Source organism: Mustelus asterias, chromosome 26 (assembly GCF_964213995.1).
Source record: "Mustelus asterias chromosome 26, sMusAst1.hap1.1, whole genome shotgun sequence".
Classification (NCBI taxonomy): domain Eukaryota; kingdom Metazoa; phylum Chordata; class Chondrichthyes; order Carcharhiniformes; family Triakidae; genus Mustelus; species Mustelus asterias.
The window spans coordinates 28,598,436-28,626,170 of record NC_135826.1 but is presented as its reverse complement, the minus strand read 5'-3'; the positions used below and the strand labels follow the sequence as shown (position 1 = coordinate 28,626,170).

Sequence of the window (27,735 nt, the reverse complement as noted above, 5' to 3'; positions counted from 1 at the left end):
TATAATAGTTTACATTCTCTTCATCTGCTTCTACGCAATTGCCTTCACTCGATACAAATACCTAACACAGCTGAAATGCCACCTCAAAAAAAATGTCACTGCACAATAATGAAATATAGCCTCAACACCAATTTTAGTTGTCAGCTTGGATGTTTCAAATTAGAGAACTTGCTCAATTTTCATCAAGCAGTACAGTTCAACAAGGATGCAATAAGCTCAAACCTTCAACTCTCTATGTTCCCTCAATTTATGGCTTTAAATAGTCCTCCCTCACATTTAGTAAATCAAACTTTTTGAATGCCTTACGACATAGGTATTTAATTTGTTCAAGGGCTTTCTTCATTTCTCTAATCTTCCCAGTGCTCCTGAAATAAGAATCACTGTTTATTCTTTCAATGCAAGCATGATTTCCAAATGAAAGTGCTTTTTGTGTTTGTGAAACTCAACACAATTATTAAGAAACATCATGTATCTTACCATTTGGTATCATAGTCCACTAGCACATAGTTTTCCATTGCAAGTTTAAGATCAGGGACCTCCTCACAAACCCATCTGAAATAAATTCAAAATGTAGTCACTCAATTTTAATGAAAATCCATCATTCCTACATTTTCATAAAGTGCATCTCACCAGTGCCAATATCTTCCTTAAACCAAGAAAATGAATTCCTTCGCAAACAGCCAAGATAAAATGCAAAGCAAAATCATACATAATCTGTAAAATCTCAAAGCATCATTGTAGATTATCGAGCATTGAATGCTCAATTCATACTGTATCCAACAACTAATATTTTCTCAGATGGATACTGCAAACACACCCTGCTAAAAAGCATTCAAATCAGATGTTACACGAAGTGAAAGACAGGAAAAGACAAACATTCAATTGCTTTTATATAGCGCCTCATCACATCACTAGCATGCATCAAAGCACTTCCGATCCAATTATTCTTATTTAAGTGCGCTGGTCATAACTTAGGCAAAGACAGCATTCCAACCTGTGACCAGTTCTGGTCACCTCACTATAAGAAGGATGTGGAAGCGCTGGAAAGAGTACAGAGGAGATTTACCAGGATGCTGCCTGGTTTGGAGGGTAGGTCTTATGAGGAAAGGTTGAGGGAGCTAGGGCTGTTCTCTCTGGAGCGGAGGAGGCTGAGGGGAGACTTAATAGAGGTTTATAAAATGCTGAAGGGGATAGATAGAGTGAACGTTCAAAGACTATTTCCTCGGGTGGATGGAGCTATTACAAGGGGGCATAACTATAGGGTTCGTGGTGGGAGATACAGGAAGGATATCAGAGGTCGGTTCTTTACGCAGAGAGTGGTTGGGGTGTGGAATGGACTGCCTGCAGTGATAGTGGAGTCAGACACTTTAGGAACATTTAAGCGGTTATTGGATAGGCACATGGAGCACACCAGGATGATAGGGAGTGGGATAGCTTGATCTTGGTTTCAGATAAAGCTCGGCACAACATCGTGGGCCGAAGGGCCTGTTCTGTGCTGTACTGTTCTATGTTGTAACCTACAATCTGCAGATGAAATTAAATGCCCAGTTAAATCTGATTTTGGTGGAGCTGGTTAAAGGAAGGATTGCAGGCCAGGACACAGAGAACATCTTACTTTTTTAAAAAACAGTGCTTGGATCATTTATCCACCTAGAGATTGAAGCTCAAAATCTTGTCTTAAAGAAAACATCCTTTGATATTGCAGTACTCCAATTCACGAATTAGGCTCGATTAGTGTTCAACCTCTGGATTCAAATCTTATAGCTAATAGCAACCCAGCATCTCAAGCTATGATAGCACTTAAATGCTCATCTCAATTAACATTCTGGATGAACTATCTGCAAAAATGCTCTCAAGACAATTTGAATATTTCACTATTAAATTGGAGTCTTGGTTCAGATGCCTGGAAAGAAGGCGTGTTTCAGGAGGTGAAATTGTAGAAGACTACAAGGTAGAAAACTAGGGGGAAGTACTAAATCTGGAATACTACTATAAATTAGTCTGAGAGATTAGGACATAGAGACAGGTCAAATGAGTGAATGGTTTCTTTAAGACTGATAAGTAGTAGTTCCTACTACAAATCAATACCTAGAATGGACTTGCAGGTGAAGTGGATAAAGTGAAAACATTTTGAAACAAAAATCATGTAGGTCCTTTCACGATGAATTCAAGTGGACCGAATGTTTCCTCATCTGTGTGGATCTTAAGAAATGGCCATGAGGACCAAGTGCCTACATCAAAGACAGCATGCAAGCAAGCATTCTGCAACCAGAGCTCTCAATGTCTGTAACTCTTCAGGAGAAGGTAGTTATAAATCAAAAGTTTAGATATGGCTTCGTCATAATAGGAACAATCCAAATGGAAGTAAACAAATAACTTGCATTTATAAAGCACCTTTTCTAACTGCAGGACCTCAAAAGTATAGCCACTGCAATAATGTAGGAGCAAATCTTGAAAGGAAAACCACAGCCCACTAACTCTGGCCCACCTCAATAGATTCGTCTACTGGATGGACACATTAAATTAAGGCAGTACAAGTTATCAAAGGGATTATTTAAGGGAAGTGTTAATCAGACTAGCATTCTCAAACTGAATTAGCGTAATTACCTTTAAGGTACGATCTTTATGTAGTTACGTCTTAACTAATTGAAGCTACCATTGTACAGCAGTTGTAAAACAGTGACCACTGAACCGAGAACTGACCCTTAAACAACAGTTTTAATATGTCTGTGTGAAGTAGTCACCTGATAGAGAATGTGCCCTAAAGGAAGAGGTTTATTGAAGATTTGCAGTACGTATTGATTCTTCAGTTTATGGCAACCATAGGCAAGGATCGGTGACTGAAAAGACACGAATTAGCCCAGAAGAAAACATTTGTGAAAATGTTATCTTCTAAGTTGAAGTTGTCGGTCAAGAGGACCTTGGTCGGAATGTGGGGTGCAGAGCCAGGGCAATAAATTTATGTGGTTGAACAGCAATTATGTGCAACAGGAAAGAAATGTATGTTAAGATAAGAAAAATAAGGAGTTATGCCAATCTCATTAGCTCAACACAAAAAAGGAGCTCGAGGAACTCTGCTTATTAACAGCGTTGTTGACATGGTATTGGTTTCTTTTTAATTACTTATGTAGAACTATTTTAAACTTTTGGCATATTCATGCAACATAGCTACATGCCAACTGTCATGGAGCAAGTATCTGAGAAAGGTATAAAAACGCGGCAAATATAATCATTTAGATTTTAAGGTTTGATCAACTGGAATACTGGAGCTCAGAAATAGAATGAGTCCCCCATATCAGTGTCCGATACGATTGGATATATTAGTTACACATTTAAATACAACCGCATTTACAAGGTATAGGTGAATCTGAGCAGCTGACTTTGAACATTGTTATTCTGACTACGAAAGAAATTAATAGAACTGAACTTCTGTTCTTACCGGATGGTTTCAATAATTTCATGAGCAGCATCATGGTGTTTGTCCTGAAAAAACAAAAAGTGTAGCATCTTCAAAACAGTGTAGCAAATTAAAGTCCTCCAGAGAGTAAATGGCACTTTATATACATCTATTTAATAGAAACAGATGCTCACATGGTGAATTGGATATGGACTGAATGACAGGTATACACATCACTGAGCGGTTTTAACTCAAGGTAGCCAAGTCTAAATCTGCCTCAAAAACTCCAAGCACCTACCAATTGTTTGTACAAATTACACTATTAAACCAGTTAGATATTGACGACTAATGGAAACATAGGAACAGGAGGCGGCTATTCAACTTCTCAAGCCTGTGCCAGAATTCAATTAGATGATTTCATTGCCAACTTGTAATTCAGCTCCATGTTTTTAATTAAGTCCATAGAACCCCTACATTGCAGAGAGACCAGTCTATCAAGTCTGCACTGACTCTCCAAAGGAGCATCCCAGGTCCTCCCCTCTGCCCTATCTCTGTAACCTCGCGTATTTACCGTGACCAATCCACCAACCTGCACATCTTTGGACTGTGGGAGGAAAGCCACGCGGATACGGGGACAATGGGCAAAAACTCCACACAGACAGTGCCCAAGGCTGGAACTGAACCAGGTCCATGGCACTTCAGGCAACAGTGCTAACCACTGTGCTGCCGCCATTCAAGGGATGTGGGCTTCACTGGCTGGGCCAGCATTTATCTCCACATCATGACCAGCATTTATTGCCCAGCCTTCATTGCCTCTGAGAAGGTGATGATGAGCTGCTTTCTTGAACCATCGCAGTCCATCTGGTGAAGGGACAATCATAATGCTGTTAGGGAGTGTGTTCCAGGATTTTGACCCAGCAAGTGAAGGAACAGCAATATGTTTTCAAGGATGGGGAGTGGTGTTCCCATATATCTGTTGCTCGTGTCCTTCAAGATTGGAGTGACTGTGGGTTTGGAAGGTGCCATCAGAGCCTTGGTGAGTTTCTGCATGGCACCCTGTAGATGGGACACACGGCTTCTACTGTGCATTTGTGGTGGAGGGAGTGAATGTTAGTGGATGGAGTGCCAATTAAGCAGGCTGCCTTGTTCTGGATGGTGTCGAGCTTGAGTATTTCTGGAGCTATATTAAACCAGACAAGTGGAAAGTGTTCCATCACATTTGTGACTTGTAGATTGTGGCCAGGCTTTGGGGTGTCAGGTGATGAGTTACACGCCACAGAAGTCCTAGACTTATTAACCTAATTTTAAAATTTGCTTATTCCAGTGGTATCCTTTCCTCTTTCACCACTGTGAAAATCAGCACAAAGTACTCAATTAATAGGTCTGCTATTTCTCTATTATCCATTATAGGTCCACATCCATCCATTAATAAAATATTTAGGAATAGCCTCCAATTGTTGACTTTGAAATCCGTAGGAATATAAGAAACAAAGGCAGACCATATAACCTTTTGAGCTTGCACCACCACTCAATATCATGGAGAATCTTCTCCCTCAACTCTATTTTTCCACCCACCCCCATATCCCTCAATTCCTGGTGACTGAAAATTTATCCTGGTCAATGGCAGTGCATCCACAACCCTTTAGGATAGAAAATTCCTAGGATTCATAACCCATTGAGTGTGTCTTAAATGGCCTCCCTCTTATTCTGAAAGTGACTCTTGTGTTCTAGATTCCCAAGCCAGGGAAACATTTTCTCAGCATCTACCCTGCCAATCCACTTAAGCAATTCTGTTCTGATTAGTTCACTTCTCATTCATCTAAATTCTAAGCAATATCAACCTAATCTCTCCTCATAGAAAAATCCCCTCATTCCAGGGACCTGCCCAATGAACCCTCATTGAACTCTCTCTCAGGAGCGGCATGGTAGCACAATGGTAAGCACTGCTGCTTCATAGCTCCAGGGACCTGGATTTGATTCCCAGCTTGGGTCAGTGTGTGGAGTTTGCACATTCTCCCCATGTCTGCATGGGTTTCTTCCGGGTGCTCTGGCTTCCTCCGACACTCCAAAGATGTGCGGCTTGGGTTGACTGGCCAAGCTAAAGGGATGCGTAGGTTAGCGGGATTAGTGGGGATAGGGCCTGGGGGGGGATTGTTGTCGGTGCAGACTCAACGGGCCGAATGGCCTCCTTCTCCACTGTCGGGTTTCTATGATTTCTAGGTATATCTTTCCTTAGGTAAGGAGACCAAAAAACTGCCCTCATCAATGCCCTGTATAATCATGGTATGGCTTCTTTGCTCTTCCACTGCAATCCCTTGGAACACAAGGTCTCCAATTTTGCCAATAATGTTTTTGCACATTAACTTCAAACCATTAATACAAATATTTTCCACTCACCATTCAAAAAATATTTTTTATTTTCCTAAAATGGTTAACTTCACCACATTGTATATCATCTGCTACCTTTTTGACCACTCAGCTAACCTGTCTATATTTCTCAGCAGGCAGTGCGTCCCATATAATTAACAAACTTATGTTAGATACTTCAAAGTCAGCAATACAAGGTATAAATAGCTATGGCCCAAGTACTGATCTTTGAGGTACCCCACTTATTACAGCCTTTGAAGCCCTCAGGTTAATGTACCATCTGAAAGATTGCGCCTCCCAGTGGTTTACAGACATAATTAAGAACTACCGTTTGGACTGATACACCTTCTAGCCAGATGAATCCATGAATTAGCGGCTTAAGGAATACAAAGTTTAAACTCTACAAAACAACACGTCAATCATTAAGGAGGGTTACAGCCTCAAAGTTCATTCATTCAATTTTAAGTCTTTAACAGTATTATAAGGGAGGAACAGTAACTCCCTTCAGTCCAAATGCACAGCTTCTGAACAATGGCAATTATTCAATGCATTTATTCCAGATTGTTTACAGTGATTGGGGGCCTGAATTGTTTAAATGGCTGCAGACATTCAATAATTGAAATTGGGCAGAAATTGACTAACATGTCCCCTGGTGTGGCACATGGAGAATCAAGACCAAGTGTAATCTTCAAGGTGAAGCACTGTGGCGAGTAGAAGGTACATCAACACAATTCAGTTCCCATGAAGTAACATTCAGTGCTTGGTTTAAACATAATCTGACACCAATTGATACATTAGAAATTCATGGCTGTATGAACTTTATGACATTTTCTTCTGGGGAGCATGTACTGACTTAGAACATTTTAGAGGCAGTTGCCATTCTAAGTATGGACATATGAATTTGACAAGTGCACAGAAACTTAAGGTTCTTAATTATACATTGATGGAAATTCCAAGTTGCTCACTCAGTCCAACTTTGCTAAATTTCAGGAAATTGGAAATTCTGCTGGCAATCACACATTTTACAGCTCCAATCACATGTTATGGTGCCAGAATCCGATATTTCATAACTAAGGAAGATCTCAAAAACGTTTGAAGCATTCATAATATAATCCAACTCATTTCAATGGTATTTACAAGTATTTTAATGGAAGAATTAGGTCAGCTTATAAAGCCTAGTCTAACTTTCACTACCACATTAAATAGTTTGGTGAGCGCAATAGCTGGATTCAGATGATTTAGACAATGTCATTGACTCTACTTAGCTCTCCTTCACCTTCAAAGACCCAAAATTGCTTAAAATACAACTGAAACATGTAGCAGACATTTTGTACAATGATGCAACTTCATCAAAATAGACATTTGACAAAATTCCTGAAATGCCCAAAAGAATAGAAAGCAACATGAAGACTCAAAAAAATGATCCAAATACCTCGAGGGGAAGAAACTAGCTATGACCACAAACTGCACAACAAATCTTTGAACCAGATTGCATATTGTAACATCAAGACTATTGCACTTTTTCCAACTATTACAATGGGTGATCATGTTTGCCTGCTCTTGGAATTTTTCGATTACTGCTCCATCAAAAAGAATATTCTAATCTTGGAGTATAGTTCCATGATACCAAAAACCTAATCATTCCTTAGGCACAAATCCAGCAAGCGTTGTTACATATTTGATGTAGCTGCGTAATGAGTTTGTGTGTTGGGTCCAATAGAAGCCAATAAATATCCCTCAGTACAATTGCAGGTCTCCAAACTTAGTTCCAGATTAAGATTAAATTGAGTCCCTCAAATAGATTGCGAAAATGGATAAGAGGAAATGAAGCAAACATTGAAAGCTATGACAAAGCACTGTGGCAAAATATCGTTACAAAAATTAATATACTCATTGTTATAGGTGGTAAAAATGGTACGAAATGGCAAGAATGGCTGAAGTATAGAAAACACAGGTGAACCATCAGGAATAATATTGCTCTGCATCTCCAGTCATTAATTTTGTAGTAATTCACATGCCTCACATGATTAAAATTATTTGGATAGCTACAAAGACAAAATATCACAAGCTTCTGACAATATTCGGGTTAGGAGACAAATAAACTGAGGAATAACAAAGGACTGGAATTAAGTTAATAAACTAGAGGACAGGATGCACACACACAAGTTGGTGGGAACAGGACAGCTGTTGAAGACTAAGCGTGGGATGGATAGAAAACAGCAAAATTAAACCTTATGCCAGATATGGGTCGGAAAGGTCATTGGTGTTAAAGCTTGGCTTGCAGTCAACAACAGCGTGGACATGGATCTCAGCAGCAGTGGGCTGAAGTATTGGATTTGACATATGTGATGCTAGCGTATCTTTAAGAGAGTATTTTTAATTAATTCTCACAGCCTTAGGTGATGTCATTCTTGGGAGGAGAAAGAACTGCGCAGCTCAGGTGACAGGGATTTCATTTTCAGTTTGCAGCTGCAGGTTTTGAGTTTTAGAAGGTACAGCAAGCTAAAAAGAAGCATTTTCCCTTTCTCCCTGTTGGTTAGCTGAGAACAAGTTCTTGTTTTCCTAAAAGATGAAAACCTGCTGTTGTTGCGGGCTGGACCAAAGTCTTGCTGGCATTTTGGGATGCTATCTTTTCTTCAAACTGTTCGAGTCTCAAGAACATTTGACTGCAGAATTCAACTAACAGCTTTGATCCCAGTATCACGTGAGAATTAGTCTGTGCTGTGAGAAAAGAGTCTTTTGCATGCTAATTTGTTTTACTATACATGTAACTATATTGTTAAATAAACTTTGTTTGATAAAAGTTGGTCACTCGAATCATACCTGAAGTAAAACATTTCATGCTTATCCTAACCAAATGCAAAACTTATGATTGAGACGGGCTTCATAAAATACTTTGTCGAATTTCTAACCTGAACACAAATCAGATGAATATTTTGTAATTGTTTCAAATTTCAAAATTTTCAAATAATGATTACTCTCCTTTCCTGGATGAGTGCAACTTCAACTACATTCAAGAAGTTTGACACCATCTAGGACAATGTCGCCTGCTTGATTGACATCCCATCCAAACATTCATTCCTCCACCATCGCCGCATGCACCAGCTGCAAGATGCAAGATGCAAGAGAGGAGCTAAGTAAGGCCCCTTGGACAGCATGACTACTACAATCTAGATTGAAGGACAAAGGCAGCAGATACATAGGAACACCACAACCTGGAAGTTGCCCTCCAAGTCACTCACCATCTGACTTTTGATTTGATGTCACATATACTATACAGTGAAAATTATTGTTTCTTGTGCGCTATTCAGACAAAGCATACTATTTATAGAGAAGGAAAGGACAGAGTGCAGAATGTAGTGTTACAGTCATAGCTAGGGTGTTGAGAAAGATCAACTTAATGCAAGGTAAGTCCATTCAAAAGTCTGATGGCAGCAGGGAAGAAGCTGTTCTCGAGTCGGTTGGTACGTGACCTTAGACTTTTCTATTTCCCGATGGAAGGTGGAGGAAGAGAGAATGTCCCGGGTGCATGGGGTCCTTAATTATGCGGCTGCTTTGCCAAGGCAGCGGGAAGTGTAGACAGAGTCAATGGATTGGAGGCTGGTTTGCGTGATGGATTGGGCTACATTCACGACCTTTTGTAGTTTCTTGCGGTCTTGGGCACAGCTGGAGCCTTTCCAAGCTGTGATACAACCAGAAAGAATGTTTTCTATGGTGCATCTGTAAAAGTTGGAGAGTCGTAGCTGACATGCCAAATTTCCTTAGTCTTCTGAGAAAGTAGAGGCATTGGTGGGCTTTCTTAACTATAGTGTCGGCATGGGGGACCAGGAGAGGTTGTTGGTGATCTGGACACCTAAAAATCTGAAGCTTTCAACCATTTCTATTTCGTCCCTGTTGATGTAGGCAGGGGCATGTTCTCCACTACGTTTCCTGAAGTCGATGACAATCCCCTTGACATTGAGAGATAGAGAAACTGGTGCGGTGACAATAATATCTCTCATTCCTGCACTGTCTCGTCATTGTTTGAGATCTGACCCACTACAGTGGTGTCGTCAACAGACTTAAAAATTGAATTGGAGGGGAATTTGGCCACACAGTCATAGGTGTATAAGGAGTATAATAGGGGCTATATACTACTATATATAGCCCGCTACTATATATAGTGTTGAGGATGATGGTGGAGGAGGTGACTTTTGGTCTGCCGGTTAGGAAGTTCAGAATCCAGTCACAGAGGAAGGAGCCGAAGCCCAGGCCATGGAGTTTGGAGACGAGTTTCGTAGGAATAATGGTACTGAAGGCTATATTGCCGTTTCTTCAGTTTCTGGATTAAAATTCTCTAACTCCTCCGTAACAGCACTGTGGGTGTACCTACATCACATGGACTGCGGCAGTTCAAGAAGGCAGCTCATCACCACCTTCTCAAGTGCAATAAGGGATGGGCAATAAACGCTGGCCTAGCCAGCGAATGAATTAAAAACCAAATCGAACAATTGAAAGTAGGGAAGCATTGGCAGGAAATAATAATAGGAGAAAGTATGCACATCAAGGAGAATGAGGAGAGGTGGAGAAGAAAGAGAACAAATGGGAGATAATTAGTGGGCAGAGATTTTTTTTTAAAATCAGAAAGTTACCCTAAAAAACTTCCAAATTGAAACTAAATTAAGTATCCTTTCCATGATTTACAAAGTAACATGCTGATCATTTTCCAGGGTCACCATTTCAGAGTTGAGCAAGATCCAATATCCATTGATCTCCTACCTGGTTTCGTCTTAGGACGAAGCCTTCCTGCAGAGAAGGCAGTATAACCAAGATTAAATTTTAATCAACATTTGGCTGAGAAGTGAACTGGAAACCCAACACACCTGAACACTATAGTTTATTGCACTACTGTGGGAAAACGCAATAGCCAAAACTACTCTATCTTCCCAATTCAAATAATGAAACACTTAAGAACTGTATGAACCTTGCAAAGTATTCCTTCAAGTGTAACCGATGAAATATCTTTTTGGTTAATGCACAACATGAACTCCAAATCAGACTCTTTAAAATTCAAAATTCCTTTTCAAAAGAACCAATCCTTCTTTCAAACAGAAGCCAATCAATCTTTCCGACATACTAAGTAGGAAGGTGGAATGTCATGGACAAGATTCTTTTTAGGACATACAGTAACATCAATATACTGTGCATCTCAGTATGTTATTTTTACAACTAGGTTAATTCAAGAACCTGATAATCACAATCTTGACAGGTAAACAGAACAGCAGGACCAGCATATTTAAACAAAATAAGCTCAAGATTGGCATTACCAAGTGTCTCGCAACATACGCCTTAGCTCCAAGTCGATTTCTCAACACTATCCCTGGTTTGCCTTTGTACACAAATATGCAGACTGACAAACTCAACAGCCTCCAACACAAGGCTCATGTGATGCAGGTCACTGCTGCTTGACTGCAATTTTGACCTTTTAACATGATTAATGGCAGTACAGCTCAGATACACTGTGCAAATGAAGCAAATGTTACAAACCCAGCTAACGTTACTACTACTGGACGGGAAGATGCCAGAATGGAACACTGGCTCAAAAGACCATAACTTGTACCTTTTTTAGAAAATGTGGATGAACAGTCAGTCACAGGGCTCCAAATTAGGTTTTAACAACAAAAATATTAAACATGAAAAGTTTGACTATCATACAATACTCCTTCACTCACACTTGTCTTCACAAACGTTCACAGATTTTAAGAATAACACAGGTTACAAAATATGTCTTATGCCATAGCGTTCTCGATAAATACACAGTCCCTTTGAAGCTATAGGCTGTGGTAAGACACACACTACTCTAAAACCAAGTGGCTACCGTTACCCAAGTGAACTTCTGTGGATTTCTCCTCAAAAACCGCCCAGATGATTATTATACCATTATACCATACCTCATTGGACTCCGGCTTCCTCACAAGCGATACCAAACTCCACCCTCAAGAAGACACACTTCAGAATCTTCTTTCAAACACTGCTTTGTCTCAACTGTTCCCAAAGATGCGCTTCCAGGTTTTACAACTCTCAGCATTCCTTTGCCTTGAATGCTTTTAAGCTTTTCACAAACTCCTGTGATTCAGCGACCAATTGCTCCAACTATCACTTTGCAGGCTACAGCAAGATGTTACAAATCTTAGAATCACTTCAAACTGCTTAGCACTCAGTTGCCTTGTCTTTAACTTCAACAAACAGTACCTTATTCTAATGTTTGTTTGTTTCTTCGACTTCAGACTTCTCAAAACTTCACTTCCTCCTTTAGTTCTCTTAACTAGCTGTTCTTTAGATTTCTGGCACTTGCTGCCTCGCCCCTTTACTCAATTTTATGGCTTTTCTTCGAACAAAGCCGAGAGATTTCCCCTATCTCCCTGCAAAGCTTTTTTTTCTTGTAGAACTGAGAGCTGTTCTCTCTCTAGTTTCATCTGCTATGAATTCAGCTAAAACAATCAGAAGGTCTATCTTGCTTAAAGTGGCCACTGGTTGCTGAGCAACATATCATTCTTTCCCCAAACTCATGTTTACTTTTCCCATCGTAAACTCAGCACAATACAGCCACAGTTTAAACCGAAACCAAAAACCCCCAAACATGCAAACACTTTTGTTTAATGAGAGTTGTAACCTTTCTGACATCAAAACACTAAATTGAACCCACTTAAATCAATACCTTCTCTAAAATCCCACAACACAAATAGAGATCACTTGAAATGACCTCTGCTTCCTGACATAAATAATTGTTCATGGTAGGAGATTTGAAGGGTAGGACTGAGTACTTGAGGATGGGTCGGCTATTTCAAATCTTTACAAGTGGTACTGACATCTGCTATTGATGGAGATACTATGGCAGAAGTGAAATAAAGTGACATCAATATTTACAATAGTCACAAGAGGAAACTAGGAATGTTGTTTGGATAAAAGAATAATTTTAGCTCTAAAAATACCAAGATGCTAATGAAGGGTAGCAGGGATTCCAGCTCAACAGTGCTGTAACTTCAAAGTTATTTAACTGAATCACTTCTGGAAGTGGTGAATTAAGTGAAATCTGATGTAGAAAATGCTTGTACAATCAAAAATAAAATACACAGAGGTAACAACTACAATTATCCTACCTCAGCATAATACAAAATTGTCAATGACAAACAACAAATGGGGTGAACTTGTGAAAGGATTTTTAATCGTTGTTGTGGGTAATAGTTTATTCTGTTAAAGAACAACAGTTTTATTTTACATTTTGGCTGCATTAAATTCTGAAAGGTTGTGGCTTAAGTGCCCAAATATGAACATCATTGCCTTCATCTGATTTGTGTTCGATTCCACTTGTGTGCAAATCTCTGTCTTCCAACATACTGGTATGGGTCTGTTCCAACAGCTGCTCATGTTTTAGAACTACCACACTTTTCACACACAATTACAAACCAGATTTCCAAAGAAATGTCATACTGTATGCTCAACTGCATATTGTACAATACAACCATATTTTTGTGATTACAATACAATTAGAATTATTACTGTGGTGGCAGTCTTTGTCAACATTTGATAATTTGGTTCCCTTTGGTTGCTGGATTAACGTACTAAAAATTGTTTCCAAATATCTAAGAAGTGATTCAATAGTCACAATTCAGTTCAAGAAAAACAGGGTTAAATTGGCACTGAAAAATGTTGAGTATATTGTAATTTAAGTTGCATTACGACATTGGATTATCAAGCAAGTTAGTGTGATCTTCAATGATATGGATGACCTAATGAAAATATTCAAAGCATTTGACTTTACTAATTGGGTCGAGTGTGAGTCAGCTCTGCGAAGTCCAAACATAGAAGGGCCTGACCAGTTGTGCCAGATAAAATGCTCCTTTTGCAGTTCATACATTTTAAAAAACAGTGATATCAGAAACTCCCCATGTTCATTTCAACAGTAAGATTGCCTTTTTCCATCTGCCGAAGATAATGTGTCTTTGTTCCTACCAATGCATTATTGCCATCAAGTCTAATTCTTGCACTTTTAGCTGTATTCTATCCAAAAAATGCCAGTGTTCATATACTAACCATGAAAGCATTACACTTCCATTACTACAGGCTATGCCAGACTTGTTAAAAATTCAAAGGATGTGGCCGTTGCTGGCTGGGCCAGCATTTATTGCCTATCCCCAATTTCCCTTGTGGTGGCGAACTACCTTCTGCTACAGCCCATGTGGTATAGATACACCCATTGTGCTGTTAGAGAGTTCAAGGATTTTCACCCAGCTACTGTGAAAGAACGGCGAAATATTTCCAAGTCAGGATGGCGAGTGGCTTGTAGGGGAACTTCGAGGTAGTGGTGTTCTTATGTTTCTGCTACCCTTGTCCTTCCAGATGGAGTGCTTGTGGGTTTGAAGGTGCTGTTTAAGGAGCCTCAGTGAATTCCTGTAGCGCATCTTGTAGATGGTACACACTGCTGCCACTGTTCACCAGTGCTAGAGGAAGTGAATTTGTATGGATGGGGTGCCAATCAAGCGGGCTGCTTTGTCCTGGATGGTGTCAAGCTTCTAATGTTGTTGAAGCTGCATTAATCCAGGCAAGGGGAGAATATTCCATCACATTCCTGACTCTCTCATTGCAGATTGTGATCAGGCCTTGGGGAGTCAGGTGGTGAGTAACTCGCTGCAGGATTCCTAGCCTCTGACCTGCTCTTGTGGCCACAGTATTTATATGACTAGTCCCGTTAAGTTTCTGGTCAATGGTAACCTCCAGGATTTGATACTTGACCAATATCGTGCTCCCACAAATATAATGGATTTCCACACATTTAACTGATTTAAGGGAAATTTGTGTCTGGCTGATATGATTAAAGGTTGAGATGTAACAAAAATGGCCAATGAGGATGGTGCATTTGATGCAATCCATATGGATATTAGTAAGGCTTTTGATAAGCATTGTAGGCCAGTCACAAAAACAACAGTCCATGGGATCAAGGAAAAGTAACAAATTGGATCCAAAATTGGCTCAGAGCCAGGAAGGGAGAATTTTAAGTATGAGCACAGATTGGATAGATTAGGATTATTTTCTTTGGAACAAAGGAGATTGATGGGCAGACCTAACTGACGCAAGTGTGTAAAATTTTGAGGGGTCGAAGTAGAGTGGAAAGGCCTTATTTATCTTGCTTAAGGGGTCCATAAACAGGGGGGCATAGATTTGGAATAAGGAGGTTTAAGAGGAGATGCAAAGGGAAGTTTTGCAAATCTGGAACTGTCTGATTGCAAGGATATAATGGCAGAAACTCTCATAACATTGAGGTAGTATGTAGATATGCACTTCAAGTGTCATACCCATATAGTTACTGACTAAAAGTTGGAAAGTGGGAATAAGCCACAGATGGGTACTAGTTTATGATCTTCACTCTTGCACGTGTTCATACTTTACATCTAAGTGGTTCATGCTCATACTTTACACCCAGTGGTGTACCATGTTTCCCTCCTTTAATTTACTCCCTCATTGGCAGCCACTATTTTAGCCATTTTGCCTTCATCTTCTGTAACTCTCCCCAAAGTCCTACAGCCACATCTTCTCCATTCCTGCTTTCAAAAGCATGTGCAAGACTTGTAATTGTAATTACATTTTCATCCCTTAACTCATTTTTTCCCCCATGTGCATTTATCTAATCTGTAAAGTTCTCTGGGATTTATATTAAATGATTTGGATGAGAATTTAGGAGGCATGGTTAGTAAGTTTGCAGATGATTGTGACATAGTGGACAGTGAAGGTTACTAGGATTGCAACAGGATCTTGATCAACTGGCAAGATTTGAGAGTAGAGTAAGGAGTCTAACAACACCAGGTTAAAGTCCAACAGGTTTATTTGGTAGCAAACGCCACTAGCTTTCGGAGCGCAGCTCCTTCGTCAGGTGAGTGGGAGATCTGCTCATAAACAGCAAACAGGGCATATAAAGACACAAGGAGCAGCGCTCCGAAAGCTAGTGGCGTTTGCTGCCAAATAAACCTGTTGGACTTTAACGTGGCGTTGTTAGACTCCTTACTGTGTTTACCCCAGTCCAACGCCGACATCTCCACATCAAGATTTGAGATTCCATTATTAAAGATGAGATTGCGGGGTACTTGGAAATGCATGATAAAATAGGACTGAGTCAGCACGGCTTCATCAAGGGGAGGTCTTGTCTGACAAATCTGTTAGAATTCTTTGAGGTAACAAGGAGGTTAGATAAAGGAGAACCAGTGGACGTGATTTATTTAGATTTCCAGAAGGCCTTTGACAAGGTGCCGCATAGGAGACTGTTAAATAGTCTAAAAGCCCATGGTGTTATGGGCAAGGTCATGACATGGATAGAGGATTGGCCGACTGGCAGAAGGCAGAGAGTGGGGATAAAGGGGTCTTTTTCAGGGTGGCAGCGGTGACTAATGATGTGCCTCAGGGGTCAGTGCTGGGACCACAACTTTTCACAATATATATTAACGATTTGGAAGGAGGAACTGAAGGCACTGTTGCTAAGTTTGCAGGTGATACAAAGATATGGAGAGGGACAGGTAGTATTGAGGAAGCGGGGGGCTGCAGAAGGACTTGGACATGTTAGGAGAGTGGGCAAAGAAGTGGCAGATGGAATGCAATGTGGAAAAGTGTGAGGTTATGCACTTTGTTCAAAATTCTCTTACGGTTATGTCGGCAGTTAGGAAGGCAAATGCAATGTTAGCATTCATGTCAAGAGGGTTAGAATACAAGAGCAGGGATGTATTCTGAGGCTGCATAAGGCTTTGGTCAGACCCTATTTGGAGTACTGAGAGCAGTTTTGGGCCCCATAGCCAAGGATGGATGTGCTGGCCTTGGAAAGGGTCTAGAGGAGGTTCACAAGAATGATCCCTGAAATGAAGTGCTTGTCGTATGAGGAACGATTGAGGACTCTGGGTCTGTACTCGTTGGAGTTTAGAAGGACGAGGGGGGTTCTTATTGAAACTTACAGGATACTTCGAGGCCTGGATCGAGTGGACACGGAGAGGATGTTTCCACTAGTAGGAAAAACTAGAACCAGAGGGCACGACCTCAGCTAAAGGGACGATCTTTTAAAACAGAGGATGAGGAATTTCTTCAGCCAGAGTGAGTGGTGAATCAGTGGAATTCTTTGCTGCAGAAGGCTGTGGAGGCCAGGTCTTTGCGACAGAGATAGATGGGTCCTTAATTAATAAGGGGATCAGGGGTTATGGGGAAAAGGCAGGAGAATGGGGATGAGAAAAATATCAGCCATGATTGAATGGCGGAGCAGACTCGATGGGCTGAGTGGCCTAATTCTGCTCCTATGTCTTATGGTCTGATGAATGGCAGATGGAGTTTAATTTAGATAAATGTGAGGTGATGCATTTTGGTAGAACGAACAAGGGCAGCACTTACTCAGTTAATGGTAGGGCATTGGGGAGAGTTAAAGAACAAAGATCGAGGGTACAGGTTCATAACCCCTTGAAAGTGGAGTCACAGGTGGACAGGGTGGTGAAGAGGTCAGTCGGCATGCTTGGTTTCATTGGTCAGAACATTGAACACAGGAGTTGGGACGTCTTCTTGAAGTTGTACAGGACATTGGCAAGGCCACACTTGGAATACTGTGTACAGTTCTGGTCACTATTTTAGAAAGGATATTATTAAACTAGAAAGACTGCATAAAAGATTTACTGGGATGCTACCGGGACTTGGGTTTGAGTTATCAGGAGAGACTGGGACTTCCCCCCCGGAGCTTAGAAGGCTTAGGGGTGATAGCGGTACTGAGGTTTATAAAAATGAGGGGCACAGATCAGGTAGATAGTCAACATCTTTTCCCAAAGATAGGGGAGTCTAAAACTAGAGGGCATAGGTTTAAAGGAGAGAGGGGAGAGATACAAAAGGGTTCAGAGGGGCAATTCCCCCCCATCCCACAGTGGGTGGTGAGTACCTGGAATGAGCTGCCAGAGGTAATCGAGGCAGGTACAATTTTGTCTTTTAAAAAGCACTTTGTTACATGGGTAAAATTGGTATAGAGGGATAGGGGCCAAACATGGGTAATTGGAACTACCTTAATAGTAAAAACTGGGCGCGTGGACAAGTTGGGCTGAAGGGCCTGTTTCCATGCTGTCAACCTCGATGATTCTACAAATTGCATCTTCCTTCAATTTCTAATAATGGCACCCAAGAAATATGTACAAATGCTGTACAAACTACTTTACCACTATGAATAGCAACAACATGATAAAATTCTAAACTACACTACTTCCAACACCTAAACAGATAGAAATATCTCTGGTAACAATGTTAGTCATTTCCAACATCTAATCATTGACTTCATGTCAAATGAAAGCCAATGGTGTAGTTTCCACTCACTGGCTGGTACAGACTTTCCCAAAACAAATGAGGAATCCGTTGCATATGCAACCATAGACGTAAAAACCGCTACAACATACAAGATTTCACAACTACTGTGAATCCTACAGCAATGAAAGCCTCAAGCCATATTGAGGAACAGTTCGTTGAAGTAGATTTGAGGTATAAATTGGCCAGAAGTCATCACACTCCTGTTTTAAATTTTTAAACATGCAGTGCTTCATAGAGAGCATAGAAGGTCAAATTCCCTTTTCATTCAATGCCTGAATTGAATATCACAGATGGGGAGGGGAAAAAATGATGGAGTTGATCGAACTCTAAAGGCAGGCCACCCATTTAGCAGTATCATAGGACTTTCAAATGTCATGGGAAAAATGAAAGTTTGCGTATTCAAATATGTTAAGCAACTAAGTTTAAACGGAAAACTGCTAGTTAATAAAGTTCAACATTACATAACGTTCATGGCATATACCACCAGCCACGGTAGGCTAGGAAAGAATGTAAACAAATGAAAAAAATCCAACCAAGTAATAAGCAGTATTTATTTTGGAAGTGTAGATCAGCAGTTACTGAGGTAAAAACCCCAATTAGCCTGCATGACAACTCATAATTTTGGTGTAGTTATTAGTTTATTAAGGCAGCTCCACCTAATGGTTGAATGAGTAAAAGCATAACTTGGTGTGTTTCACAGATGAGAAGGTCTCCAGTTCAAGTTCCCTGTGGACATCTGCTGATATCAGCCAAAGCAACCATTACAAAATTCCAAATGGCCTCAGAGCCCTAGATTTTGCAGAGGTGTGTGTATGTGTGTATGTATATATGTATCAGGGGTGGGGGGGTAGTATATGATCTAGTGTCAAATTTTGTCTGAATCCCTCCTGTGAAGCACCTTGGGACATTTTAATATGTTATCGGCAATATCGAAATCCAAGCCGCTGTTTGCATCTCTTGCAAAAATGCTCTCCTGGCCAGCTTTAGCTTGTGTGGTGTCAATGCAAGTGCTGTTGTTTCAGCATTAAAATTTTATGCTAATTTGGAATATTGCAGATCATAGAATCCTACAGTGCAGAAAGAGGCCATTCGGCCCATTGAGTCTGCACCAACCACAATCCCACCCATGTTCCACCCTCCTGATAGTAACCACAAGTGTTCGATAAAAATACATTGTTATCATTCACAGCAAGACCTCAATTATTTCCACTTGTGGCGTTACAATTCACTTGACCTTACAGTTTACTTTTTCTGGCAAGCCGTGCTATATTTATCACATTCACATCATTCCATGTCATGAGAAAATCTATATGAACTGTAATTTGGTTACAGGGTATAGAATTCAACATACATTACAACATTGGTAAACAATGACAGCAACATGAAAAAATCCTTTAACTTATTATTCTGATAGATGACCATAGCTGAGAGTTTTATGTCGAATGTTTAAGTAGGAGATAGATTAACTGAAGTATTCCATTTTAAGCATTAAATTCTCACGAGGCAAAAAATAAACGTGATATTCTGTGATTCAAAAGTTAATAATGTGTTATTTGGAATCAAAAGTGTACGTTTTAAACCCAATTAGTTTTCTGCTTGAATAACTAACCAGGTACTATTAGCCCTTCCAATTTTTTCCCCAAAACATGTATAAATAGGACAATTATTTGCCGTTAATAAAGCATTTTCCACACGCGAAGAGTTGTTTAAAGACAAAATGAGGAATACTCAACTCAATACTTTTAGAACTTATTTTAATGTGAAATCGTAACTTTTATTAGGATACTATGGTTTGAAATATTCTATTTGACCACATTTCCTTCAGTGGCAATACAGATGAATGCACACAGTTTCAAAATCGTGTGTAGAAAAAAAAACTTAATTTGTTGCTTTAACGTACTGGTGAGTGACTCATAGCCGAATCATAGATTGCTACACAGTACAGAAGTTTCTGAACTTTACAGCAAACATAACTGTTACAAACGAATTAGTCAATAAGTTTGTAACATTATGTGGCACTTCTGGTAACAAGTCACGCAGCTGAAGGCTAGTACTCGACCTCTTCAGGGAAGAACACCCCGTATTTTCCCTTGGCTAATCTATCACGGTATCGTTTTGAGCCAACAGCTGTTTGATGCTGATCTGCCAAAATGAGTCTCCCCTCCCACAGCTCAGAGGAACGTCAGCACGGGGCCGTACACTATCAAACCATAACAACACAGTCATCATATCAGAAACACACCGGCAACGTCCACGCCTAGCCTACCATCGCCCGATCGGCGACATTTCGCCGATTTTAAAATTAATTGTCTAAAAATATATATACACTTCTCTACTTCTGGGTCCCTTGAAGGCAGGGGTATAACGCACAGTCGTTATAGACACACGTCCATAAAAAGCAGTGGCTCCTCATGAATTCCAGTCATTCCGAAGTCAGACAGCGACAGTCATTTTCCACACACACACACGCTTTTTTTCCCCCTTCCACCTCTCTTCCTCCTGATTCCAACTCAAACCCAACAACAACAAAGAAATAACCATGGACAGACACAGAGGAAATCCAACACGTGGTAACGGTTACAAACTGAAAGTAGACTTACAGCAAACCCCCCAAAAAACACACACACACACACGCTTGTGTGGAATCAACCGAACAAAATTTGGCACACATGTCCTTGCCAAACATGTATTTATTTAGACTTCCTCGTCATGAGGGGGGGTCACCTCCAACTATACTAGGGTGGGAAAGAATGGAAAGCCGAGCAATGACTAAAAGTCATTCTGTAATATAATTGAATGGGGATTTGGAGATGGCGCCCGGGGGGGGGGGGGGGAAGAGAGAGAGAGAAGAGAGAGAGAGAAGGGAGATCAAAAGGATTCAAAATAATCCTCACAATTATTGTTTTGGACAACAGCCTCACATACAGGTCTAAATACAATTGAAAAAAGGAAGGCTCCCGGCGCTGGAGGACGTTTGGACACTCTGATTAATGCCCAGCCCACAATGAATGTAAGGGGGGCCTGAGAGACAAAGGGAATAAATATCTCCCCGTCCGCCGACACCGGCTCGACACCAATCGAGAGAGCACAAGACACATAAAACCAAACCGGTCAATCCTCTCAAAAATATCTCTCCCCACCCCCCAATGGATCGACGTTTCTATTTATATAGATATTAAACATAAATTAAGTTTGGATAAAAGTAATCCCCCTCTGAGAAACACAGGCAGAGAGAGAGAGAGGAGAATGGGTTTTTGCTCTCGGCGGCGGCGGCGGCGGCTGCTGCTGCTTGGGGCCCACCGAAGCCGCGCTTCTCTCTCTCCCCCCCCCCGCCCCCCCCGGCCGCCGGCTTGCCGCCCGACAAGAGCCCGCGAACAGCCTCCCCTTCCCCGCCCAATCTCTCCCTCCATCCATCCACTACTCACATAGACTGGCAACGGCCAGGGGTACACAGCGGGCTCCGCGCCCACCGGGCTTTTAAGACGCAGTTCGTGCTTCTCGCCCATTTTCTTCCTGGTACTATCATGCTATGTCTTTGACGGATTGGAAAAGATTTGGCCAGAAAAAAAATGTTTTAAAAAAACGGGGGGGGGGGGGATTAAGAGCCGTGGAGGAGGAGAAAAAAAGGGGGCGTTGATTCATGAGTCAAAAAAAAAGTTCAAAGGTAATTTGTCATCATCTCCTTTTCATGACTCCCTGTCACCAGAGCCCCAAAGCCCGGCCATCTTGGGGCCGGCGTGAACTGAGCGACCGAGAGCGGCTATACCGCAGACTGCACCAACTCGCGTATACAGGGGTGTACCAGCACCTCCCAACCCAATCATCTCTCACTCTACGTCCCTAATCCACCTTATTTCGCCAACCTGACGCATCGTCAAGTGTTTAAAATCCATTCCCGTATCTTTGCCCCAGAAAGGTTTTTAATCCACCCGGAAACTTCCACTGAATTACCCCCCCTACTGAGTTGAATATTATGAATTGGCGATTCTACCAACTCTGGGATGCGGGGGGAGTTTGTTTTGACACCCATGCTGATTGGCTGGGGTTTGCGAGGGCAGCACGTGATGCAGGGAAGCACAAGGAGAGACAACTTCCAAGGGTGTGTTCCCTTTGCCGGGTTCTCTGGAATGTGTTCTGGGCTGAGAGAGTTCTGGTGTCTGCAACAGCTTAAAAGCCCACCTAATTTTTACTTATTAGTGTCACAAATAGGCTTACATTAACACCGCAGTGAAGTTACTGTGAAAATCCCCCAGTCGTCACACTCCTGCGCCTGTTCGGGTACGCTGAGGGAGAATTTAGCGTGGCCAATGCACTTAACCAGCACGTCTTTCGGACTGTGGGACCACCCGAAGGAAACCCACGCAGACGCCAGGTGACTCCGCACAGGCGGTGACCCACACCGGGAATCGAACCCGGGTCCCTGGTGCTGTGAGGCAGCAGTGCTAACCACTGTGCCACCCTGCACCACCACAACGTTCATCGATCAGAGTGAAACTCTTTAAAAAGAGTTGTGAGCTGTGTATTATCGTCAGACATTTACTCAAGCCAATCTCTTCTGCATTGAAGGTCATTTCTTACTGGTGCAACCAAACTGGCAACTCTGCACTGACACTAACCCCATTTCGGGGTTTCCAAATATACAGTGGTCGTTGAAATAAGAACAAAAAAAAACCTGACACCACATGTTGCTGGAAAAAAAACAGCTTATTTCAATTTGGACGCAGACCCTTTTTCAAAACCAATTCAGTGTAGGTTTGGGTTTTCTTAAAGCCCTCAGCAGAATTCACACTGATGTAATTTTTTTTCCATTCTGCAGGTCTGACAAAGGGTCATAAAGCATGAAATGTGAACCATCTCGTCCTCTCTCCATATCCTGTCCTGCTGAGTGTTTCCAACAATTTTCTGTTTTTATTACATGATTTCTCATGGGATCTTTTAAGGGAAGAATGAGCGGATTTTCCCCTGGAAGCCACAGAACGCCCCATGATCGGAATTTAAACAGCCTGTATATTAAAGCAAAATTCCTGACAAAGGCAGACTCCATCCCAAATTCCTGATCCCACCAGGTACAAACATCATTTTTCATTCTTCCCTCAAAATCTTGAGATATTACACTGCAATGGGCGGCCAATGGTTAAAAAGATGTGAAATCTGATTTAGGACATCTTGAGAGTCATCCCAGTGGCACCTTGAAAGAAACTCTATGTCAGTTATAAAGGGGGAATTTGTGCATTGAGTTCACCCTTAAAGCCTAACAATCACACAAAAATCATCTTAAATTATAGTTCTGTTATGTAATGTATTGTTGTCAATCCAGATTGAAAAGGGGATAGGAAAATGTCAAAGGGAGTAAATGGCAACTGTCTTTTTACCTTGCCATCTAAGGTTAACCAAAATCTTGGTATCTGCATATGATCTGGATCAGTCTGGCATCAAGCGGTTATGAACTGCTTGAAGCATCAAGCTCAGTATCAGTAGAAAACATTGCATCTTGGCCCTCATAACAAGGAATGACCACCAAGTTAAAGTGGCTGATGGCATTCGTGCTGCAAGTGATCATGTCAAGGCACTCAACTACAGACAAATATTTCTGTTCATGAATCATAGAATCATAGAAACCCTACAGTGCAGAAAGAGGCCATTCGGCCCATCGAGTCTGCACCGACCACAATCCCACCCAGGCCCTACCCCCATATCAACCCACTAATCCCTCAACCTACGAAGTTTGAACTGGATTATTGTGACAGCTGAAAAAGTGGATTCAATAGTAGGTGATGTAACAAGTGATTTTCTTCCCTTTGCTGCTGAAATTAAAACTTTAACCTATAAGCCCCGAATTGTTCATTTACTTGGAGGCAAGTTAGGGGAGGTTGGGGTTGTTTTTCTTGGAACAGAGAAGGTTGAGGGGTGACATGATTGAGATTTACAAAATTGTGAGGGTAGAGATAGAGTGGACAGAAGGGAATCTGTTTCCCTTGGCAGAGAGTTCAAAGACCAGGGGTCATAGATTCAAGCTAAGTGGCAAAAGGATTAGAGGGGACACAAGGAAAACCCTTTTTTATGCAGAGGGTGGTAGGGGTCTGGAATTTGTTGCCTCAGTTGGTGGTGGAGGCAGAGACCCGAAACTCATTAAAAAGTATGTGAATCTGCACCTTAAGTGCTGTAAGTTGCAGGGCTATGGACCGGGTGCAGGAAGATGGGATTAGAAAGGGCACCTGGGTATCTTCGGATCAGCATGGACAAGATGGGCTCAATGGCCCTCTTCTGTGCTGTATCATTTCTATGGTTCTATGAGGGCTGCAGAAGGTGATAGATTGAAAGTTTGAAAATGGATGGAAGTAAGCAGGCTTCTTTTCAGTCTTAAGAACTTTATGATCGCAAATAAAATCATAACTACCTCTTGAGTTCCTTGACAGTCTTCACTTGGATCTTTCTTCTTCTTAGTTAAAAAACAATTACATTCTGGAATACCAAGGGAAGTGACATCTGAAACTAAACATTACATACTGACATCCGAAAAGCAGCTTCAAGATGAGACAGCTATTCCATGCACTGATCGCTAAGACTATTACCAACTCCCCATCATACTCCAAAAGTAAATGTCATTTAGAACTTGGGAACAAATACGGCTCACAATTCACCATGTGTGGCACGGTGGCACAATAATTAGCACTGCTGCCTCACATCGCCAGGGACCTGGGTTTGATTCCCGGCTTGGGTCACTGTTTGTGTGTAGTTTGCACATTCTCCCCGTGTCTGCGTGGGTTTCTCTGGATCCTTCGGTTTCCGTCTAAAGATGTGTGGGTTAGGTGGATTAGCCAAGCTAAATTGCCCCTTAGTGTCAAGGGGTCTAGCTAGGGTAAATGCATGGTGTTAGGGGAATAGGGCCTGGGTGGGTTTGTGGTCGGTGCAGACTATGTTGGTTAACAAAAAATAATTAAAGCCTATTGAGAGCAAACAAGAACACCAGTTGGGGTGAATTATAGCATGTCATGAGGGTCATTATGGAGAAGAATCAATGGTTAAGTTCATCCAAAGTTATTCCAAAAGCATTCCTTTGGCCAAAAATAATCAGACATGGTTAAGAGAGTTCTTATGAGAAAGTGTTACAATGAATGTGTACCCTCGTCTTCGAAAAAACTCACAGAACAGAGAGTGCTGCACAGACAGGAAATTTTAATGAACCATTTCACTTCAAGAAGTGAACTCCATACTGTGTTGCCTCAGTAATGATAGCATGCAATTATCATAGAGTCATACTGTGCAGAAGGAGGCGATTCGGTCTATCGAGTCTGCACCGACCACAAACCCACCCAGGCCCTATTCCCCTAACACCATGCATTGACCCTAGCTAGACCCCTTGACACTAAGGGGCAATTTAGCTTGGCTAATCCACTGAACCCACACATCTTTAGACGGAAACCGAAGGATCCAGAGAAACCCACGCAGACACGGGGAGAATGTGCAAACTCCACACAAACAGTGACCTAAGCCGGGAATCAAACCCAGGTCCCTGGCGATGTGAGGCAGCAGTGCTAATTATTGTGCCACCGTGCCACACATGGTGAATTGTGAGCCGTATTTGTTCCCAAGTTCTAAATGACATTTACTTTTGGAGTATGATGGGGAGTTGGTAATAGTCTTAGCGATCAGTGCATGGAATAGCTGTCTCATCTTGAAGCTGCTTTTCGGATGTCAGTATGTAATGTTTAGTTTCAGATGTCACTTCCCTTGGTATTCCAGAATGTAATTGTTTTTTAACTAAGAAGAAGAAAGATCCAAGTGAAGACTGTCAAGGAACTCAAGAGGTAGTTATGATTTTATTTGCGATCATAAAGTTCTTAAGACTGAAAAGAAGCCTGCTTACTTCCATCCATTTTCAAACTTTCAATCTATCACCTTCTGCAGCCCTCATAGAACCATAGAAATGATACAGCACAGAAGAGGGCCATTGAGCCCATCTTGTCCATGCTGATCCGAAGATACCCAGGTGCCCTTTCTAATCCCATCTTCCTGCACCCGGTCCATAGCCCTGCAACTTACAGCACTTAAGGTGCAGATTCACATACTTTTTAATGAGTTTCGGGTCTCTGCCTCCACCACCAACTGAGGCAACAAATTCCAGACCCCTACCACCCTCTGCATAAAAAAGGTTTTTCCTTGTGTCCCCTCTAATCCTTTTGCCACTTAGCTTGAATCTATGACCCCTGGTCTTTGAACTCTCTGCCAAGGGAAACAGGTTCCCTTCTGTCCACTCTATCTCTACCCTCATAATTTTGTAAATCTCAATCATGTCACCCCTCAACCTTCTCTGTTCCAAGAAAAACAACCCCAACCTCCCCTAACTCTCCTCGTAGCTACAATTCTCCAGCCCTGGCAATGTTTTAGTAAATCTTCTCTGCACTCTCTCCAGAGCAATTATGTCCTTCTTGTAATGTGGTGACCAGAACTGCACATAATACTCCAGTTGTGGCCTCACCAGTGTCTTATACTGTTTCATTATTATATCCTTACTTTTGTATTCTATACCTCTGCCAGCGAAGGAGAGCATTCCATATGCCTTCTTTACAACATTATCTACTGGTACTGCTACTTTTAGGGAATGGTGGACTTGCACACCAAGATCTCTCACTTCATTTGCCCCTCTCAGTATATTTCCATTGTGTATTCCCTTTGACTATTTGACCTCCCTAAATGCATTACCTCACACTTATCAGAGTTGAACTCCACCTGCCACTTTCCTGCCCACTCCACAACAATCTATATAATTTCGGAGCTTACAACTATCCTCTGCACTACCCACTACATGGCCAATGTTTGTATCATCTGCAAATTTCCCCTTCCTCCCCCAGCAAGTTCAAGTCCAAATTATTAATATAGAAAACAAACAATAAGGGTCCCAACACTGAGCCCTGCAGATCAACACTTGAAACAGCTTTCCATTCGCAAGGACAGCCATTGACCGTTACCCTTTGCGGTTACTAAGCCAACTTTGGATCCAATTTGTCACATTACCCTGTATCCCATGGGCTTTTACTTTTTTGACCAGTCTACCATGTGGGACCTTGTCAAATGCCTTAGTAAAACCCATGAAGACAATATCCATTGCACTACCCTCATCGATCCACCTTGTCACATCATCAAAGAATTCAATCAAATTTGTATGGTGTGACCTTCCCTTACGATGCTGGCCATCCCTGACTAGTCCATGCCTTTCTCAGTGAGAGTTTATCAAATCTCTCAGGATTCAATCTAACAATTTGCCCACCATCGAAGTAAGACTAACTGGTCTGGCATTTCCTTTGTACCCTTTTTAAACAATGGAACCACATTTGCGTTCCTTCAGTCCTCCAGCACCTCAGTTGTGTCTAATGAAGATAGGAAAATAATCCTCAGAGCATCTGCTATTTCCTTCCTGACCTCCTTCAACATCCTAGGGAACAGTCCTTCCAGCCCTGATGCCTTGTCCACTTTTAAGGATTCCAGCTCCTCTGACACTTCCTCGCTTGGTATAATTATTTTATCCAATATTTCACATTGCTCCTCTTGGATTACTATATCCACATCATCCCTTTCCTTTGTGAATACGGAGACAAAAATCTCATTTAAAACTCTTCCCGCAT

General features: G+C 41.5%; 2 protein-coding genes across 11 annotated transcripts in view; one reads left to right on the top strand and one right to left on the bottom strand.

Annotated features, from left to right (window-relative positions):
* dot1l (DOT1-like histone H3K79 methyltransferase) overlaps nt 1-22,087 on the bottom strand; it is a 92,153-nt gene extending 70,066 nt beyond the window's left edge. For 4 of the 10 annotated variants that reach the window (XM_078198350.1, XM_078198345.1, XM_078198341.1 and 1 more), the window contains exons 1-3: nt 21,538-21,891; nt 3,440-3,483; nt 478-552 (exon numbers count right to left, since the gene is read on the bottom strand). In XM_078198350.1, coding sequence (XP_078054476.1) covers nt 478-552; nt 3,440-3,483; nt 21,538-21,618 — 200 coding nt within the window. In that variant the 5' untranslated portion in view covers nt 21,619-21,891. Of the gene's footprint in view, nt 1-477; nt 553-3,439; nt 3,484-11,694; nt 11,787-21,537 lie in introns of those variants that run through there. The other 6 variants (XM_078198347.1, XM_078198349.1, XM_078198343.1 and 3 more) reach the window with 5 other exon arrangements.
* plekhj1 (pleckstrin homology domain containing, family J member 1) overlaps nt 1-27,735 on the top strand; it is a 423,983-nt gene that overhangs the window by 120,335 nt on the left and 275,913 nt on the right. The window lies entirely within an intron of this gene.